The sequence below is a fragment of the Mya arenaria genome, chromosome 5, assembly GCF_026914265.1.
Source record: "Mya arenaria isolate MELC-2E11 chromosome 5, ASM2691426v1".
Classification (NCBI taxonomy): domain Eukaryota; kingdom Metazoa; phylum Mollusca; class Bivalvia; order Myida; family Myidae; genus Mya; species Mya arenaria.
The window spans coordinates 47,949,167-47,971,868 of NC_069126.1; the positions used below are offsets into that span (position 1 = coordinate 47,949,167).

The 22,702-nt window shown below is 39.3% G+C and overlaps 1 protein-coding gene across 3 annotated transcripts in view; it reads left to right on the plus strand.

Moving 5' to 3' along the window:
- The first annotated feature begins 7,571 nt into the window (after window positions 1–7,571).
- Window positions 7,572–22,702, plus strand: part of LOC128236282 (high affinity cGMP-specific 3',5'-cyclic phosphodiesterase 9A-like) — a 77,323-nt gene continuing 62,192 nt past the window's right edge. For all 3 annotated transcript variants that reach the window (XM_052951168.1, XM_052951167.1, XM_052951169.1), the window contains exons 1-2: window positions 7,572–8,016; window positions 16,144–16,214. In XM_052951168.1, the coding sequence (XP_052807128.1) occupies window positions 7,948–8,016; window positions 16,144–16,214 (140 nt within the window). In that variant the 5' untranslated portion in view covers window positions 7,572–7,947. The remainder of the gene's footprint in view (window positions 8,017–16,143; window positions 16,215–22,702) is intronic.

The window sequence follows — 22,702 nt, forward strand, 5'->3', positions numbered from 1 at the left end:
TAATCGAGTATGTCGCACACAGTCCGTATGTATACAGGTAAGGCATCGAGTTAGAGGAATGGGGCGCAGCAATGATCGTCTCGGGCTGGCTGTAATCGAGTATGTCGCACACAGTCTGTATGTAAACAGGTAAGGCATCGAGTTAGAGGAATAGGGCGCAGCGATGATCGTCTCGGGCTGGCTGTCATCGAGTATGTCGCACACAGTCTGTGTGTATACAGGTGAGACTCCATGGAAAAGGAATGGGGCGCAGCGATGATCGTCTCGGGCTGGCTGTAATCGAGTATGTCGCACACAGTCTGTGTGTATACAGGTAAGGCATCATGGTAGAGGAATGGGGCGCAGCGATGATCGTCTCTGGCTGGCTGTAATCGAGTATGTCGCACACAGTCTGTGTGTATACAGGTGAGACTCTATGGAAAAGGAATGGGGCGCAGCGACGATCGTCTCGGGCTGGCTGTAATCGAGTATGTCGCACACAGTCTGTGTGTATACAGGTAAGGCATCATGGTAGAGGAATGGGGCGCAGCGACGATCGTCTCGGGCTGGCTGTAATCGAGTATGTCGCACACAGTCTGTGTGTATACAGGTAAGGCATCATGGTAGAGGAATGGGGCGCAGCGATGATCGTCTCGGGCTGGCTGTAATCGAGTATGTCGCACACAGTCTGTGTGTATACAGGTGAGACTCTATGGAAAAGGAATGGGGCGCAGCGACGATCGTCTCGGGCTGGCTGTAATCGAGTATGTCGCACACAATCTGTGTGTATACAGGTAAGCCATCATGTGGGGACCATTTGCTCATCATGACAGTCTTGAGTGGGCTGACATCGAGTATGTCACAGTCCGTATGTATACAGATAAGGCATCATGGAAGAGGAATGGGGCGCAAATGATCATCTCGGGCTGGCTGTCATCGAATATGTCGCACACAGTCTGGTTGTATACATGTTAGACAGCATGTGGGAACCATTTGATTATCATGACAGTCTTGAGTGGGCTGACATCGAGTATGTCGCTCACAGTCCGTATGTATACAGATAAGGCATCATGGAAGAGGAATGGGGCGCAGCAATGATCGTCTCGGACTGGCTGACATCGAGTTTGTCGCCCACAGTCTGTGTGTTTACAGGTAAGGCATCATGCGGGAACCATTTGCTCATCATGCTATTTTTGAGTGGGCTGTAATCGAGTATGTCGCACACAGTCTGTTTGTATACAAGTGCGTCATCATGGAAGAGAATGGGGCGCAAATGATCGTCTCGGACTGGCTGACATCGAGTCTGTCGCTCACAGTCTGTGTGTATACAGGTAAGGCATCATGCGGGAACCATTTTCTCATCAATGATGGTCTCGAGCTGGCTGTCATCCAATATGTCGCACACATGCCGTTTTATAGTTCATCGAGATATCCGTGTGGAGCAGCGTGCTTTGCTTCGACCACAACTACCGGAAAACTGCAGGCAGAGTACCGGTACAAATAGGGGACGCTTTCTGATTCTGATTTTGATACCGAGGCGACCATTGCCTATAGGCGACAGCTCGATTCTCAAGTTTTAAGGTCGCTGCCCGTTTAGTACAAACTGTTGTTATCGATACGTCCCAGAATTATACCAAACTGACCGACTGTTAAAGGATGGGAAACAAAAACAAAATGGCAATGCTGTGACGTCATCACAACTTAGATTCTGTATTAATACAATAGGTGGCATGAGAAAGAAGTTATTGTAATTAACTGTCAAATTCAGATATAGGAAGACTTGAAAAAGGAGTTGTATTCGAGTATAAGAGATCCGGGGTTATATTTAAAAATAAAGACACCTTACCCTACACTCTCCGCTTAGTTCCTCTCTTAATTAACATTGCACATCCCAAGTTGTCTGCACATCATGATGTCTAGATTGCCATGATGGAAGCTTTTATGCATTTTTAAGCTTTAGAGCGATTAAGCTTCAAATGACGGAAAAAAATCGTTTCGTAAGAATGTTATACAACACGCGCTAATATTAGTCTTTTTCCAACTGCATGTGTCGTCACAGTCTATTTTAGTTGTTTCCTTTTCTTCCTTCTTTACAGTCTTATACAACTAACATGCTGGAAAGGCCAGATGTTTCATAAACACTAGAGCAGTTATAGTACATGCTTTTGACATCAAATAGGTTATTCTTACGAAACAGTTTCATATATTACTCAAGTTCCGACAAAGTACATCAGCGTTTTCTCAGATTCGCTCAAGATATTTTAAATATCAGTTGGGTACATTCTCGGCTAAGTAAACTTATATCGAACATGTTGTGTCAGTTTAACTTTGTATGGCAATTTTTGCTGAGAAAATTGAAAATAATTTTAAAAAAATATAAAAGACCCACTTTAGCATACATGTTGTGCATAAAATTCACATTTGCTGCAAAAACACACTATGAACGTAGTTATTTCGACAAAATTCTGCTTTAAAGGCATAGTTTAAGGAATGTTTGGCATGACAATCCCTTGCTGCGCTTCTCCTGCTAATTTCACTGATATAACAGTAGGGGCAAATTTCTTGTTTATTTGTGTATTGGCTCAGGGCCATTTGGGGTCCATTTCTACAATAAAACCTCCAAAACTGCACAGCAGGATATTCAGATCGGAGAACTGATACGACAATAAGGCATTTAGATTAACATCAATACACAGAGGTTGTGTACAACACACGTTTTTCTTTACTTTTGGGGGTGGGGGTGGGGGTGGGTTACATATAGACGGTTAAACTAGGCCTTTAGAAAAACATTGTTTACCCCCCCCCCCCCCCAGAAACCTGCTGCTTATAAGTGGGTTTAAGGGAGTTTTATTAAAAACGCCCACTTTTTGTTTGGGAAGAGTATAATTGCATCTTTTTTTAAGGGTACAAGTTAAAATTTGACCGTTTTATTTTTAAAATGTTCTACAATGGTGATGTACCCTAATATAGATCGATTTGGTACACAATCCTAGCCCTGATTTCTGGAAACTTCTTAAGTCTGCTATTACAAGATTAAGCTAAGCATAACACTATTGTTGCTCTTAATATTTACTTATTTATGAGTTTTTCGGATTGGACGTGAAAATGTATTTTTGCTTACCAAAATAAACCATTTTTCATTAATTTAAATCGTATTTAAGTTTGTATTTTGGCTTATTGAAATAACCTACTGAAGCCTGATAAGCCCACAAACGTTCGAAAAATTCGAACCTGGTTATTATTATTATATTTAAAACAGAAACAAAAAAGTAAGCCTACCAAAGTCGCATATTTGTTTAAAAATGAACGAATTAAATTCAGGGGCGTAATATGTTTGTATTTTTAAATCTATTATACCTGAACTGTCTAACAGACATAATGCCCGATTTTAACATTAACGGCAGGGCAAGAAACAGGGTTAAAAACAGCTGGCACTCCTTTTTTATTTTTGATGCATTATCGTGTTGAACTCATTTGATTTTAATGATCAACACCAAGAAGCATATGCTTTGTATACAGATAACAAATATAAGCGATATGTTTGCGTATTTTTGACGGTGGAAATTATGGCCACGTAGCTAATGATTGAACAAAAGATATATATAAGGCTTTATCTTATCTGTACACGAATCATATGCTAGTGTTTGTGTTTTGATCATAAACGCCAAATGAGATAAACATAATGTTTCATAAAAATTAAAACATTTTTTGCATCAACAAAAAGTGTGCTCCTTTAATACACTTTACGTAAGATCAAGTCACATACTTTTAATATATATATGAACTATTTATAACTACATTTACATTTAGGTCTGAAACTAACAGTCTTCCGTGTATACATACTAAGGTTTCTCCTGGCAAACTGCATGTAATGTCAAAACCATCTAGCTTATATGGTGACAATACGCTCCAGAATGTTTTTCATACAAAACGTGTATGCAAGTTTTGTTTCATAACTATTGTTTCATAATAATTTCTCGAACAATCTGGATCAGTCTAGGAATGTTGACACACACATCCTCGGGGTATACACTTTTATACATCGACATTACTTGTCTGAATGACTCTATGGGAATAAATAGGCTATATGCTCGTGAGATATAAATGAATAAATGAACCCTGTTTTAGAAGAAAACGCATGTATAAAAGGATTGAAATAGAAAACAGTTTTAGGCCGCTCACCAGGGCGCTAACTTCACGCCACTGGGCCGCTACGCCGCTGAACTGCTTGATCGAATAGAAAACGTATAGAAAATGCTCTGAATAGAATTTTTTTTAAGGCCGCTATGTTAATGTATGTATAAATTTTTTATCATGGTTTTCAAAAAAAACGCATTAACAATTGCTTTAAAATGGGCCGCTAGGCCGCCAACTTCACGCCGCTAGGCCGCTAGGTCGCTAGGCCGCTTACTTCACGCCGTTAGGCTGCTAGGCCGCTTACTTCATGCCGTTAGGCCGCTAGGCCTCTTACTTCACGCCGCTAGGCCGCTTACTTCACGCCGCTAGGCCGCTAGGCCGGTTACTTCACGCCGCTAGGCCGCTTACTTCACGCCGCTAGGCCGCTAGGCCGCTTACTTCACTCCGCTAGGCCGCTAACTTCAAGTACATAGTTTATCGTTGATACTCATGCACGTAGTCCATTAATTAGTCTAGTGTGTCATTATGGCCCAACCAAAGAACCCATTCAGTCGAATAAAGAAAGAAAAAAGGGAGCAGGAAATAGTCCCCGAAATACTGTTTCTGATTGGCTCGTTTTCATAGAAAGTCCGTGTATGGGCTACACCGTATTAGGGGGGGGGGGGGGGGAGGGGGGAGGGGTCCAACATTTTTGAAATGATGCTTATATTGTCAATCTCACTTTAATTTTCAAACGAACGGTGTTTCAAACACAGCTTAATATAATGAGTAGTACATTAAATCCAAAGCGAGCAAGAACAATCCAACCTCCTCCGACAATGTTTTGCCAATACAAGCATACATCTATTAATCTCAATATGAAATGATAATTACTTTTGAAAGATATTGTTCTCTATAATGACCATAAGAGATGTCATGATACCTATAAATTGACTTTTTCCATATCATAATGTATGTAGTTGTAGGAATATATATTTAAACCTTTACTTGTATATCGTGCAAATTGATACTTGAAAATTACCATCACTCTGAATAAAATTGTACTTTTATGTCTCCACAAAGTTCTAAGAAAATATCATATAGCCAAACAGAGCCTCTGGTGTTTTATACCGTTGTTCGTAAAGCATAATTAATGCCACGTGATACTGCTCTATTTTGAAAACAGCATAAAATTACAGAGATCCTGCTAAGCTTATATAGATGGTTATTATTAAACGTACTTACATTTATGATCTCTGCAGAATGTCAAAGATCATTGTATCCGATCACCAATAATTATGCGTTTTATATATATTCAATTCATGTTTTTGAATATCGTGTAACCTGAATTACTTTTAAAACGAGTTTTGAGTTGAGTTGAGTGCTAAATGGCATTCAGAATACTCTATGGCATTCAGGATACATTATACTCTTTTACAACGAGTTGAGTTGAGTTGAGTGCTAAATGGCTTTCAGAATACTCTATGGCATTCAGGATACTCTTTTAAAACGAGTTTTGAGTTGAGTTGAGTGCTTAATTGCATTCAGGATACTCTGTAAAGAGCGGATAACACGTCTCATGCTCAGCTCAGTTAAAAATGCAACAGAATGTGGATTGAAACACATACAGTCTGTGGACTAGATATTATGCTAGACCCCTCTCTAAGTCATTACAATTACACGACCCCTCTCTTAGTCATTACAATGACACGATCCCTCCCTTAGTCATTACAATGAAACGACCCCTCTCTAAGTCATTTCAATTACACGACCCCTCTCTGAGTCATAACAATTGCACGGCCCTTCTCTTAGACATTACAATTACATGACCCCTCCCTTAGTCATTAAAATTACACGACCCTTCTCTTAGTCATTACAATAATGCGACCCCCTGTCTTAGTCATTACAATTACACGACCCCTCTCTCTCTAAATTATTACAATAACATGACCCCTCTCTAAGTCATTACAATTACACGACCCTTCTCTTTAAGTCATAACAATAAAACGACCTCTCTCTCTAAGTCATTAAAATAACACGACCCCTCTCTTTAAGTCATTACAATTACACGACCCCTCTCTTTAAGTCATTACAATTACAAGACTCCTCTCTCTCTCTCTAAGTCATTACAATTACACGACCCCTCTCTATGTCATTTCAATTTCATGACCCTTATCTCTAAGTCATTTAAATTACACGACCCCTCCCTCTAAGTCATCACAATTAAACGACCCTTCTCTTAGTCATTACAATTACACGACCACTCTCTCTAAGTCATTACAATTACACGACCACTCTCTCTAAGTCATTACAATTACACGACCCCTCCCTCTAAGTCATCACAATTAAACGACCCTTCTCTTAGTCATTACAATTACACGACCACTCTCTCTAAGTCATTACAATTACACGACCCCTCCCTCTAAGTCATCACAATTAAACGACCCTTCTCTTAGTCATTACAATTACACGACCACTCTCTCTAAGTCATTACAATTACACGACCCCTCTCTCTAAGTCATTACAATTACACGACCCCTCTCTAAGTCATTTCAATTACACGACCACTCTCTCTAAGTCATTACAATTACACGACCCCTCCCTCTAAGTCATCACAATTAAACGACCCTTCTCTTAGTCATTACAATTACACGACCACTCTCTCTAAGTCATTACAATTACACGACCCCTCTCTCTAAGTCATTACAATTACACGACCCCTCTCTAAGTCATTTCAATTACACGACCCCTCTCTAAGTCATTTCAATTACACGACCCCTCTCTCTAAGTCATTACAATTTCACAACCCTTCTCTTAGTCATTACAATTACACGACCCCTCTCTCTAAGTCATTTAAATTACACGACCCATATTTTAGTTATTACAATTACACGATCCCTATTTTATTCATTACAATTACACGTCCCCTCCCTCTAAGTCATTTTAATTACACGACCCCTATTTTAGTTATTACAATTACACGATCCCTATTTTATTCATTACAATTACACGTCGCCTCTCTCTAAGTCATAACAAATACACGACTCATCTCTTAGTCATTACAATTACAGACTTTCTGTATATATGTTAATCTCTTTACTTATGGAGAAATAAAAAGTATCTATCTATCTATTTAAAGTTCTAAACGATAAAGAGCGATACTTAACTGAGGACGGATAGGCAATTTCATTGGCTGAAAATGAAGGATATAATCATTATATTCAAATATAGAGAATTATAAGTCATATATTGTCTGCTTGATTTTGTATGAAGGTAATTTACCTACATTATTTCCTGAACCATTTTTCGACGCAATCATATACAATTAACATATATTGTTCGTGAATCGCGGCATTCTTGATTTCCGATTGCAATTATTAACAATACGTCGTTATTGGTGACGTTCGCACTTGTCTCATTAGCGCACATGTGTAGAACTGATAGGCTAATCGATGAGCCAGATTCGCGAGCCGTTTCTATAGGAACGATTCAATTGTTTGTTTGCACGTTACCAAGTAACTATTGCCGCTGCGCATGCGCTAACCAAGAGAGAGAGAATACCATTTTTGTTGTAGTGACATAGTGAACGCTGTGAGTCTTTAACGTATTTTGTTCCGAGGAAATAATCAATCGCCATTAGAAAATGAAAATCTAAACGACTCGAGGTGTGACAGCAAGATTTATTTGACAATTTTCCCCGACATATCGTTAATTTTGTAAAGCTAAAAGTAGCTTCCGAAGCGGTCGCAGCACGACAGACAGTCAGGAGTATTCCACAGAAACCATGTAGACTTGCCACAAGTATTTCGGAAGTAAATCGAAAGTGTTTTTTTGTTCAACTCTGAAGAAAAGATGGGGAATGCGTCTTCGATTGATGCATCGACAGTTATATACCTAGAATTAAATGGAAAACAAGAAAAGGTATGCATAAATATTGATAACAGAATATTTCGAGTTCGTACTTTCTTGTGCGATGAAAGAGATTTAACTATTATTGTTTTATGTGTAAACCTCATAAGTGTTTTTATACTCCTAACCTCATCCCCATTGAAATGTTTTGGGTTTGAATGTTCTTTAAAATCAAATCTTTCTTAAGTCTTGTAACATTTTCGCAACAGAGACACAATTTTCCGACGATGACGCACACGAGTACTTCACGGCAAACGTAAAGACACATTTTAAATCGGTCGATTTCTTTCCTGATGCTAAGTACTTTGTAAACATAATTTCCAGGATATAATATTAAGTTGAATATTTAATACTTCGATGTATGTTTATTCACTGTTAACTGTATAAACATGATTCAGTTGGTGAAGAGGTAAGAACAGTTGTTTTTTTAAAACCCTCGCCGGATTACAAATACTTCAAAAGTACAAGTATGAGAATAAAGTGCCAATCGCGAACATTTATAGACGTATGTTGGAATTGTCTGGTACAATCTTCTGTTACAGTGGCAACTAACAGATGGCTTATTGCACAATGATGTCACATATTAAAACTATTTCAACAATACAATAACAATAACAATAATGTTATATGCTTTATACGTTTATACTTATGATCGGTGCAAGGTATTTGTCTAAAATATATGCCGTTTTGCACTAACGAATGTCGTTTGACATAAAAAAAAACGTACACATACATGGCTTGTCCGGTGGGCGCGGAGGTTAGTGCACTCGCGCTCAGCAAGGCGGGCCGGGTTCGATTCCCAGCCTGGACGCATGTGAGTTTGGTTAGTGGTCACCAAGCCGGACAAGTTGTTCTACTACGAGCACTTCGGTTTCCCCCACAACGCAAGACTCGCCCAACATCGTGCCGACGAGCGTGACTTAATATAATTTATCATAACTTTTTTCATAATCGTTGTAAAGCATATAATGTTTTAACTAAAATACACATTCCTAAACCATAAGGACACACTTTATGCTGATTTTAATTGTAGTTGCTAAAAATATTAAAGGTTACACTTAATTTACCGATAAATAGTATATATAATGTATCATTTATATAATGATTCAGTAAAAATTCTTCAAACTCACTTGAAAAATAAATACATTTCTAAACGTTTTTAGAACGATTTTGTTAAGAATAGAACAATATAATGTTAAGGCAACTTTTCACGATGTTTCAAATTTGTTAAATGATATATTTCCTCTTTTATTAATATATAACCACTTATGTTCATGTTGAAAACCCATTAGTGTTTTTTTTCTTTTTGGAATTGTCAGTTCATGACAACCCGATTTTTTTATAGAACAAACATTGCATATATTATATATAATAATATTAATATATATTGTATGTAATGTTTGTTATATAAAAAATAATCGTGTTGTCATGAACTGGCAATTCCAAAAAGAAAAACAACAACACTTATGCGATGATTCAGAATACACTGTGGAGAAATAGACCTCAGAGAGAAAAAATATCTAAGAGGGGTGGTTCTTAATTTATTTTATTCTTAATTAATAACTATTTATATAGTTCATCATCTCGATTTTCAGATTTAAGTTATGTTACCATTCGCTTTGGAAGCTGAATTTACTTGTTTAATATATATGTTATTCAACTAAATTCCTGCTTGGGATAATTAAAACAGCCAAAAGAAGCTGGGCCGGTATCTATAAAAGATCTTAAGTAATTTCTTAACTTAATATACCTTTTTATATACAATAGCATTTTAAACAATTGTATATAGTTCATCATTTCGATTTTCATATTTAACTATTACCATTTTCTTTTGAAGCTGAATATACCTTTTTAATATACATTTTTTTATTTAACTAAATTCTTGCTTGTGCCAAAGAAGTTAAGTTACGCTAATTTCCTATTGTTTTTAATTATTATAGTCAAATTAAAAGAAAAGTATACGTGTTTTTAACATGAACGTACCTATTTTGAATCAAATTAATGATAAAGTAATTCAGATATAATGAATAAGCTAGTATATTATATGATATATGAGATATTTAAGTTAAGTGAGGAGATGACTTAAAGTTGCACTCTCACAGATTGAGCGTTTTGACAACTTTTTTTTATTTTTTGTCTTGGAACGAGCCAATTTGTGCGAAAATCCATGGACACCGGTTATATAAGACTGCTGACAAAAAATAAGATCGCAGATTTTTATATTTAATTTCGAAAATTGATGTTTTATGCATTTTTTCTTAAATCGTTAGTACGGTTTAAGCCATAAAACATTAATTTTCGAACGGAAATATGAACATCTGCGATCTGATATTTTATGAGTACCATCATGTGGCTTGATAACACATGATTGCAATCCATACGATTGTGTTGCTGTTTTCTGAAAAAATCTATTTGCAGAAGTTTTGGATTCAAAATAGCTGTAATTCATTTTCTTTGATGATTTTAATACGATAAACTTACATGAAAAAGAGTCTGAGTATTGATTCGCTGGTTAAATTGAGCTCTAAAATTGTTCTCCAAATAGAACTGCGCGTAATATGTTGTTTGTATGAAAATATGATATTGCATCATAAGACCGTGGAGGAAATTAAAATGTTTTCTTTCCGACATGTTATACTAATCGAGCGCTAAGTGAATGCCATACTGCCATAAAGATTTAAAGGAAATAAGGAAAGCATGAACACGTCTTTGTTTTTGATTATCCTATGAAATACTTTTAATATTTGCGTTGTATTATCCATATACATAAATCTTGGTTTAAGTTTATATCCTAACCCTAATCATGGACGCTTAATACGACCAGTTTTAACCCCCGATGTTACCAATTAATCGCCATTTTAACACGGTAGATGACTTACAAAAGGCGTATAAAAATGTTGGTTTCCACAAACCCGACCGACCTTACACTTTTGTTGCCGTAGTGTAGAAATTGTGTTCGTAATTTCCTGAATAATGTGCATTATTTTAATGGAGATGTCCTCGCAGATCGGCTTGAATTAATAAAAAAGTCAAGCAAAGTATGCCTTCTACGTTTTAGGTTGAATTCACTCTTTGTAAATGTTTAAGCAACCTTATGTATTAAGATTTTCAATGAATAATAATGCGAATTTCGGATGCATGGTGAACCCTTATTCATTTGTTGCCAATGAGTATATAAAGAATATGCAACAATCACATCAGAACCCCGTTAACTCGAACTCGTTTGGCTCGATTAACTCGTTGGCTCGAACTGAATGTAAAAGCATCGTTTCATTTCTACTGAAGGTAAGCATTCTCGCTTGGCTCGAACTTTCCGCGGCTCGAGGTATTTTCGCCAGTCTCTGGGAGTTAGAGACAACGGGGTTCGACTGAAATAAATATTGGAAATAACCTATTAAGGAACTTTGGATTGCATAATTGGCCATTTCATTCCCGATTTAAGGTTAAATTAAGAAGAAAAATTCATACTTAAGTGTTAATAATGTTATATCTGACGTTTAATACACATACATTCAAATATATACTAGCATGCAATTCCTTTTCAAATAACACTAAAACCATATGACGTCACTAGACATCAGCATATAACATTTTTGTCAATTGCGGGACGAAATGACAAGTTTATTTGTACATCGGATACATTGGCTGCTTAAGTGCTCCCAGACTAGCAGGAAATAGGTTAGGTCTGTAGAAAAAAAACAAGATATAAAATAGATCGCTAATCTCCTTAGATATAGAAATAAAATTGGATTTGTCTTCATTGGACTGTGAATAAGTTGGTAAATGCATCGAAGGAAATCACTGAGGCATGTCTAAGGATACAGATAAGTCTTATATTGAATATGGGCCTAAGGCTTTATTGAAAATAACCTAAGACGGGAAGGCTATGGGGCGAAACACATATAATCATCAATTTGTAATATTTCCCCGCCAGTCAGAGGAATGCTTTTCTTCAGTCATCGATCGTTCTGTGACGGGCGAGAGTTGATGCCATTGAAAGAGATGGCACTTGTTAGCTGACTTGACAGTTGATTATTACAGATTGTCGACATTGTTGAAAATGTAAAGAGCCGTTAACAGTACTTAACAGCTTTTATAGTCTACGTAATAGCATTTATTTCCGGGTGTGGATTCAATTTGTATATACGTACATCATGTGCCCGAATTCGAAGTTTTTAGTCAATAATTCGGCCGATTGTTCAGAACTTTGTTAAAGTTAACAACAGGTAAACAACATTGTTGTTAACTTTAGAACGTTAGATATTTCACGATTTGCTAACATATTTAAATACGTATAAGTTAAACTAAATCAGTTGTATAGTATATTGTAAGAACATTCCGAACACCGCGGTCATTTTCCATCGAAAACAAAATCGGAAATTTTAACATTTAACTACGCTGCAAGCAGATCGCGTTGTAATTTCAATTTAGCAGTTAAACTTTATGACGTTACTCATGGGAATCTTAATTATTTATGCAATAATGCACTTCACTGGCAATCAATTTAAAGTTAGAGATTTAGAGATATGAAATACACGATTAAACGCTACAATTATTTAATACCATGTTTTAAAATTTTACGAACTTCTTCTACTGATGAACCGATATACATCCGATGGTGTTTTCGATGGAAAATGGCCGAGATGTTCCGAATGAGTGTCAGAAATACAGAAGAGCACAAGCGTATCCATACAACGTCTAGAGCAGTAACGATTTGAAAGTTGGCAATGATAAAGTTAACAACGCCGTTAGCTGCACAAACATTCTGAACAGTATGCCCTATGTTATGATATTATGATGTTATGATGTTATGATGTTATATTATTAGGTCTTGTATCCATGGCGTCTCGGCATGCTTATCAGTTAGTGCAACTAATATTCCACTAAGATTATAGATATTGAGCACGGAACTCTGAAATACATTCGTGCCAAATTTCTCACCACATTCAAGATTGGGTACTATTGGGACTCCTATTGTAGACATATACATTCAAATGTACTCTAATTTTCCAAATTTTCTGTATACAAATTTGACGTAGATCGATTCTGGCGAATGCACCCAAAATAGTTTCATAGAGTTAAATTCAATAAAAAAAATGAGTTACCAAGGCTAACTTGTTAAATAGTTTTGGCGCCATGGAGGTATATAAACACCTGTGGAATGAGCGGGGGGGGGGGGCACCCGGCACGCGCCCCCTCTAAAATCATCCAAGTTTACTTTTTTCATGATGGGAGAAAATAATAATATAATACGCTAAAAATTCACCATTTCCCATAACAAATTGTTAATATTTTCTTGAGGGAGTAACCTCATAAATTTATGCCATATACTTTCGGATATGAGGTAAGGGCGTATGTTAAACGATCAAGCCCCAAAGTTACACCCCCTCTAACGCCAATTGGTGGAACCGCCCCTGAAAAATACACACGTGACGGAAAGAAGTAATATGTCTATGATGCAGTTGGAATAAAAAAGTATGGCGGTAGACAGAATGATTAATCGCGTGTCTAGCAGCCATGATTGGTTCCTTGCATGATAATATTCAAATGTCAATGGATAGAATATCGTTCTTTTGTTTCCTTAAACCATCGGAGAAGGAAATGGCGAAAACTACATAATTCTTCAATGCGTCACAGACATAATCTCTTGATATATTCTTCTGTTAAGATATAATCGTTTTTGGATGTCCTTTTTTAAGAATACATTTTGGATATATTCGAAACTACATGTATCAGAAGAGTACATGAAAGTGTTATCTTGATGTGTTGTTCTATACCTTTAATATTTTCCCAGTATTGAAGCAGTTACCAACCATTCCTTTATGTTGTTTTATTTTTCATAAGAAAACACTGACAGTCATCGTGATAGGCGTTTTTTTCTTTTCTTTTACCGATACCATTGGCAAACTATTTTGTTTTCGAGAATGGTGTGGTTGTAAGGGTAGCTAATACCTATGATATTTAATACATAAATTATAATACCAAAATATAGCCTCTCCTGTTTGTAAATGTTTCATAAAAATCACTGAAAAAGTCATCATGATATGTTGTTTTTTCTTGCACCGATATCTTTGGCATACTCTCTCAGAGTGTTATCGAATATTGTCTTGCTGTAAGGTTGGGTGTCTCTCACACAACAGAGACACAAGGTGTGACTGGTGTCTGTTACGTGTGTGTCTCTCACACAACAGAGACACAAGGTGTGACTGGTGTCCGTTTGTTTAATTGTTTGAGTTATTAAACTCATCCCCAGACTATTGGCTGCATTATGGCTTGACACTGTAAAGACGCCATCACAACTATAAGTGTTTTTTTTTAAATGCCATCACGTTTGGTTTAAACACAATTTATTGAACAAACGGAAGGTTCACAACATGTAAATTTATCACTAGCTAATACGGGAGTGGCACACCGCCCCTTAAAAAAGAGAAAAAAGTAATTAAATACGCGCAGAATCACCATTTCGGACTTGAAATTGTTTAAAGTTTCATTGGGGCATCCACAATCCCCTGCCAACATTTTAAACCAAATACATTTCGGTTCTGAGGGAGTGGTGCAAGTCAAGCGGCGCCTCTAAGATACATAGTCAATATCAAGGATCGGAACGGAAAAAAAAAACAAAGTTTTTCTCCTTACGTTGGTTGATACGATAAATAATGAGTATGATGACATTGGTTCGCTGCTGTGCTCCGAAGAATCAAAACCCTATTTATATCTTCCTAAACGTTTCCTCTGTTTAATAAAACATAAACAATGCATAATTTTATTCTAAAGATTTGTGTGTCATAACTTTTAAAGCGTTTATGCAATTCTTTACTTGCTTATCACTGTCATAGTTTGCGCCATGCCTTTTCCCGTGAACTTTTATATATATATATATATATATATATATATATATATATATATATATATATATATAGACAAACTAGACGTAATGAATAACCCTTTCAGTGTGTGTATACCACGTGATAATTTTGGTCATTTAGGCTAAGTTGGAAGGCAACCTTTTGCTTAAAATGAAGACTTAGATGAAAGAGCCCCGCCTTCGTTTTATTACCGGAGCTTGATAAGGTGATTAGTTTCATCAAACACTTTGACAAACCTGTTTCCAAAATAATGTTTTTACAGTGCGCCGTCAGACGGCCGTTTTGTGAAAAGTATTGTCGAAGTGTTTTAAGAAACTACACTCTCAATTAATCTCTGGTCAAAAACCAATAGGCGGGTCTCCGTCAACGGCGTAGACTGCGCCATTTTTTTATTTTAAAAGGTGAAGAAATAGTAAAGTTATCTTTGTTTAAAGTCTTCATTCGAAGCACAATGTTGCCTTCCGACTAAGCATTTATGACGCAATTTATCACGCGGTATACACGCAATTTATCACGCGGTATACACGCAATTTATCACGCGGTATACACGCAATTTATCACGTGGTATACACGCAATTTATCACGCGGTATACACGCAATTTATCACGTGGTATACGCACGCTGTCTATTGGAGTGTTTTAAACGGCAATAGCACGAACCAGCAATAGGCATATGCACACCAGTCTATAGGCAGCCTATATGCTAATGCTGAAATAGATTTACTGATAAGCTCGCTTCATAGTAACTGATTCAGGTATGACAAACATTGCACGACCTGGCCTATTTACTTTATTTGAACTAGATTTCGTATGGATTTAGGGTTTAATTTCCAGATAAGCAGTTTTTCCAGGACAAAAGCATTATTATCTTGATGATGGATATAATGACACAGGGTATGCTGTCAATGGTTGAATAGAAATATATATTGATGGCCCTTCCTTCCAGAAATCGACAAATATCAAAGCAAGAATTAAATATGATTTGATTAAAATGACAAGTTTGAAAAATATAAAGAATAAACTCGGGAAATGAGGCCCTACCGATCATTATAGATACTACTTGCAACTCAGGGTATCAATTAAAAATGATAAATATTTCTGTCAAAATTACGAGGAACGTTAGTTATGGCATCTTCAGCGAGTCTCCAAGTACAGGTTGTTAGTGAACTTTGCAAACGGTATTAATCTACATCGCAACCGCACTCCGAAGTACTTCTTTTGCGCAACCTCTTTATTATAGAAAGGGTTATTACACCACATTTCTTACATTTCAGATTGTATTCAGCAAGCATTGTAGTGCACGCGACATTCATGAGCTGGTCGCCCAAGCATCAGGATGCAGCAAGTAAGATGAATTCTTTATCAAGTTCCCTTAAGTCTATGCTAAATCTTAACTTTCATTTCGAAAGTATTTGGCATTGTATTTGCCGTTTTACTAAATTTAGATTATTTCTTGCTGAGACCGTATTTGTCAATAAAAAAGGTCTAGGCGGACGTCTTTTGACACGAAAGTAGCAATCCAAACAATTGTTATCATGCCTTATTGCAAGTGTTAAGAAATAAGCGCAAGGACCACACTAATAAGATATACTTAATTTCATCTGTTTTTATCCCAAAGAATTTTCCTTCCAACACAATCATAATACCATATAACGCAAACCTTAACTATTGAATTAAAGTACGTAAGCTGTTTATAATAAGTTGCATGTGCACTTACAACACAATAATAACAAGGTATTTACAGATATTTGCTCCCGACTCAATGGGTCTAAAAGTCATCATAGCTAAATTATGTCAAAGATATATAACCTATTATTTGATATAACATACTTCTTTAGGTTATAAAACATAGCACAGTTGCTACAATTCAATTCAATTTAAGAGCAATATTAATGATTAAATATGACGTAAGGTATAACTGATATTTTGTCTTTTCTTATATGCTATTACAATGTATTTTCTCGCGTACGATGATATCAAAGCATGAAGATACCTTCCATTTCGTTAATGTAATCAATTTATTATAAGTGTACCTTTGAACGAGCAGTGGACTTTCTTGAAATCACCACCAAACAGTCAACTATGTTGTATAACTAATATTCTCTTATTATTGTGACTTTATTCTTATATTTCAATGCTCTTGAATTTCATCATACATTTGATATATTGCTCTTTGGATAGTTGGAATGTATGATTAGAACATTAACATAACATAGCATGACATGTTATCATTATCCTCGAGTATAACTGGATATTAAAATATATAAATAGACCTTGTAATTTCTGCAAATTAGCAGTTTTATAACATGCTTGGTGCTAATAGCATATAATTACACTCATATTACATACTGAAGTGCGTAATATAGTGCCTATGTAGTACATACATTCATTTTACATGTGTATAGTTGCCAACACGGGTTTAATCGGACCGCAATAATCATGTTAAACTTTAAGACATCGACAAATAAGCGGTGTTCGACACAGCTGTACACGTGTCTTCTCAGACGTACGCAATTCCCTGTTGAAGCTTATAGATAGAAGAATTCAAAGACCTCCAGGAATTCAAGAATTCAGGCTTGAAAGACCAAAACATTAAGTATTTCAAAACCTAGTTTCGAGGTTCAATATTTAGCAAATAAACAGAAAAATATTCGAGCGATATAGATTTGTACTGATAAAAATCTTAAGTTTGCTCATGTCCTCTCTACACAAAAACCTGTTGCAAATGGTGTGTGTAATACTATTGAAAACAACAACAACAACAACAACCTTTGTCCTCAAAACTTAAAAACACAACTTTCGAAACGTTTTAATATTTGGAAACGAATCGGTTCTAGTCATCGCCAGTAAACTAGTTGAAGACCCCCGAAATGAACCGGCTTGAGGTGTTGGTAGCCCACTGGTCTAAGGCACTCGAAATAAACCGGCTTGAGGTATTGGTAGCCCACTGGTCTTAGGCACTCGAAATGAACCGGTTTGAGGTATTGGTAGCCCACTTGTCTTAGGCACTTGAAATGAACCGATTTGAGGTATTGGTAGCCCACTGGTCCAAAGCCCCCGAAATGAACCGGCTTGAGGTATTGGTAGCCCACTGGTCTAAGGCCCCCGAAATGAACCATCTTGAGGTATTGGTAGCCCACTGGTCTCAGGCCCCTGAAATGAACCGGCTTGAGGTATTGGTAGCTCACTGGTCTTAGGCCCCCGAAATGAACCGGCTTGAGGTATTGGTAGCACACTCGTCTTAGGCTGTCAAAATGAACCGGGTTGAGGTATTGGTAGCCCACTGGTCTCAGGCCCCGTAATGAACCGGGTTGAGGTATTGGTAGCCCACTGGTCTCAGGACCCAGAATGAACCGTCTTGAGGTATTGGTAGCCCACTGGTCTCAGGCCCCCGAAATGAACCGACTTGAGGTATTGGTAGCCCACTGGTCTCAGGCCCCCGAAATGAACCGACTTGAGGTATTGGTAGCCCACTGGTCTCAGGCCCCCGTAATGAACCGACTTGAGGTATTGGTAGCCCACTGGTCTCAGGCCCCCGAAATGAACCGACTTGAGGTATTGGTAGCCCACTGGTCTCAGGTCCCCGAAATGAACCGACTTGAGGTATTGGTAGCCCACTGGTCTCAGGTCCCCGAAATGAACCGGCTTGAGGTATTGGTAGCCCACTGGTCTTAGGCCCCCGTAATGAACCGGCTTGAGGTATTGGTAGCCCACTGGTCTTAGGCCCCCGAAATGAACCGGCTTGAGGTATTGGTAGCCCACTGGTCTCAGGTCCCCGAAATGAACTGGCTTGAGGTATTGGTAGCCCACTGGTCTCAGGTCCCCGAAATGAACCGGCTTGAGGTATTGGTAGCCCACTGGTCTCAGGTCCCCGAAATGAACCGACTTGAGGTATTGGTAGCCCACTGGTCTCAGGCCCCCGAAATGAACCGGCTTGAGGTATTGGTATCCCACTGGTCTCAGGCCCCCGAAATGAACCTGCTTGAGGTATTGGTAGCTCACTGGTCTCAGGCCCCCGAAATAAACCGGCTTGAGGTATTGGTAGCCCACTGGTCTCAGGCCCCCGAAATGAACCGGCTTGAGGTATTGGTAGCCCACTGGTCTCAGGCCCCCGAAATGAACCGACTTGAGGTATTGGTAGCCCACTGGTCTGAGGCCCCCGAAATGAACCGGCTTGAGGTATTGGTAGCACACTCGCCTTAGGCTGTCAAAATGAACCGGCTTGAGGTATTGGTAGCCCACTGGTCTCAGGCCCCCGAAATGAACCGGCTTGAGGTATTGGTAGCCCACTGGTCTCAGGCCCCCGAAATGAACCGGCTTAAGGTATTGGTAGCCCACTGGTCTTAAACACCCGAAATGAACCGGCTTGAGGTATTGGTAGCACACTCGTCTTAGGCTGTCAAAATGAACCGGCTTGAGGTATTGGTAGCCCACTGGTCTCAGGCCCCCGAAATGAACCGATTTGAGGTATTGGTAGCCCACTGGTCTCAGGCCCCCGAAATGAACCGGCTTGAGGTATTGGTAGCCCACTGGTCTCAGGCCCCCGAAATGAACCGACTTGAGGTATTGGTAGCCCACTGGTCTCAGGCCCCCGAAATGAACCGACTTGAGGTATTGGTAGCCCACTGGTCTCAGGTCCCCGAAATAAACCGGCTTGAGGCATTGGTAGCCCACTGGTCTTAGGCCCCCGAAATGAACCGGCTTGAGGTATTGGTAGCCCACTGGTCTTAGGCCCCCGAAATGAACCGGCTTGAGGTATTGGCAGCCCACTGGTCTCAGGCCCCCGAAATAAACCGGCTTGAGGCATTGGTAGCCCACTGGTCTTAGGCCCCCGAAATGAACCGGCTTGAGGTATTGGTAGCCCACTGGTCTTAGGCCCCCGAAATGAACCGGCTTGAGGTATTGGCAGCCCACTGGTCTCAGGTCCCCGAAATGAACCGGCTTGAGGTATTGGTAGCCCACTGGTCTCAGGTCCCCGAAATGAACCGGCTTGAGGTATTGGTAGCCCACTGGTCTCAGGTCCCCGAAATGAACCGGCTTGAGGTATTGGTAGCCCACTGGTCTCAGGTCCCCGAAATGAACCGGCTTGAGGTATTGGTAGCCCACTGGTCTCAGGCCCCCGAAATGAACCGGCTTGAGGTATTGGTAGCCCACTGGTCTCAGGTCCCCGAAATGAACCGGCTTGAGGTATTGGTAGCCCACTGGGCTCAGGCTCCCGAAATGAACCGGCTTGAGGTATTGGTAGCCCACTGGTTTCAGGCCCCCATAATGAACCGGCTTGAGGTATTGGTTGAGGTATTGGTAGCCCACTGGTCTGAGGTCCCCGAAATGAACCGACTTGAGGTATTGGCAGCCCACTGGTCTCAGGCCCCCGTAATGAACCGGCTTGAGGTATTGGTAGCCCATTGGTCTCAGGCCCCCGTAATTACCGGCTTGAGGTATTGGTAGCCCACTGGTCTCAGGCCCCCGAAATGAACCGACTTGAGGTATTGGTAGCCCACTGGTCTCAGGCCCCTGGAATGAACCGACTTGAGGTATTGGTAGCCCACTGGTCTCAGACCCCCGAAATGAACGGCTTGAGGTATTGGTAGCCCACTGGTCTCAGGCCCCCGAAATGAACCGGCTTGAGGTATTGGTAGCCCACTGGTCTCAGGCCCCCGAAATGAACCGGCTTGAGGTATTGGTAGCCCACTGGTCTCAGGCCCCCGAAATGAAACGGCTTGAGGTATTGGTAGCCCACTGGTCTCAGGCCCCCGAAATGAACCGGCTTGAGGTATTGGTAGCACACTGGTCTCAGGCCCCCGAAATGAACCGACTTGAGGTATTGGTAGCCCACTGGTCTCAGGTCCCCGAAATGAACCGGCTTGAGGTATTGGTAGCCCACTGGTCTCAGGCCCCCGAAATGAACCGGCTTGAGGTATTGGTAGCCCACTGGTCTCAGGCCCCCGAAATGAACCGGCTTGAGGTATTGGTAGCCCACTGGTCTTAGGCCCCCGAAATGAACCGGCTTGAGGTATTGGTAGCCCACTGGTCTCAGGCCCCCGAAATGAACCGGCTTGAGGTATTGGTAGCCCACTGGTCTAAGGCCCCCGAAATGAACCGGCTTGAGGTATTGGTAGCCCACTGGTCTCAGGCCCCCGAAATGAACCGATTTGAGGTATTGGTAGCCCACTGGTCTCAGGCCCCCGAAATGAACCGGCTTGAGGTATTGGTAGCCCACTGGTCTTAGGCCCCCGAAATGAACCGGGTTGAGGTATTGGTAGCCCACTGGTCTTAGCCCCCGAAATGAGCCGGCTTGAGGTATTGGTAGCCCACTGGTCTTAGCCCCCCGAAATGAGCCGGCTTGAGGTATTGGTAGCCCACTGGTCTTAGGCCCCCGAAATGAACCGGCTTGAGGTATTGGTAGCCCACTGGTCTCAGGCCCCCGAAATGAACCGGCTTAAGGTATTGGCAGCACAATGGTCTTAGGCACTCGAAATGAACCTTTGCATGTGATGTGATGAAGCTTCCCATTTTGACAGTACTTAAGCAGTACATTCAGTGTATTGCCAAATGAATACAGTAAATCACATGCTCTATGTGTTCTACAAATTTTGAACAGATGATCGTTTAGGTGGTTTATTTCAGAATTCCAAAAATCTGGTATCATCCATGCCATCAGATAGCCTCTTATGTGTTTCATATACTGTTAGTTAAACTATGTGCTTTTGAGTACCTGTGTTAAAGTAAATTGTTCTCTCTTGAATATTATGACGCAAATATACACACTAAATTAACTAATGTATTAGAACTCGGTAACCGGTTTGTTTGTTTTAATGGGATGCCTTTGATTGTTATGATGTTGGTGGCTATGTGGGAACGCTATTGATTGTTATGGTGCTGGTGGTCATATGGGGACGCTATTGATTGTAGTGGTTATATGGGGATGCTATTGATTGTAATGGTCATATGGGGACGCTATTGATTGTTATTGTCATATGGGGGCGCTTTTGATTGTTATGGTCATATGGGGACGATATTGATAGTTATGAAACTTGAAACTTGAAACTTGTTTATTTGATTGAACGCCTAATTTTATAAATATACTCAATGGCGTTGTACACAGTAATGTAAACAAATATAAAATCGACATCAATACAATTTCATAAAACACACGAAACATACTTAAGACAGGTAAATGCGACATTATAAAATAAAATGCGATTGTGTGAAAAATAAAAAAGAATAAGTTAAATTAAAACTTATATGTGTCTACTATAAAACATGAAAGCCTCATACCAAAAAGCGTCATATACCACAATGTGAGTACTGTGTGGCCTATATTTAAGAGTATCGTAGAATATATTTTTTAAAATATACATGAAGGAAGTAAATAATATAAAAATAAGTGTTGAACAAAACTGAAAATGATTTGGGTCAAAACAGTCCGCCCACCAATACTGTGTATTTAGAATAATGCATAGTAGTCCCCGAAGGAATGCGTTTTCAAGTTTTTCTTAAAGCAGTCTGAAGATACCGAGTTCCTGATGTTACTTGGAAGCTCGTTCCAGAGTTTCGGACCAACGGTACTGAAACTCCTATCGGCGAAAGTCTTTCTTTTATTGAATGGTATTTTATAACATCCTGAAGTTTGTGTTGAGCGTAGATTGCGCTTGTGTCGTTGTTCTTCAAAAAGTTCGGTAAGGTACTCTGGAGCGTTTCCAACTGAGCAGCTGTACATAAAAGTTAAAATTTTGAACGTGATTCTAGCTTTCACAGGTAACCAGTGCAGATCGTATAAAGCTTGTTTGGAACTATCATATCGAGAGCAAGATAGAACGAGTTTTGCGCACA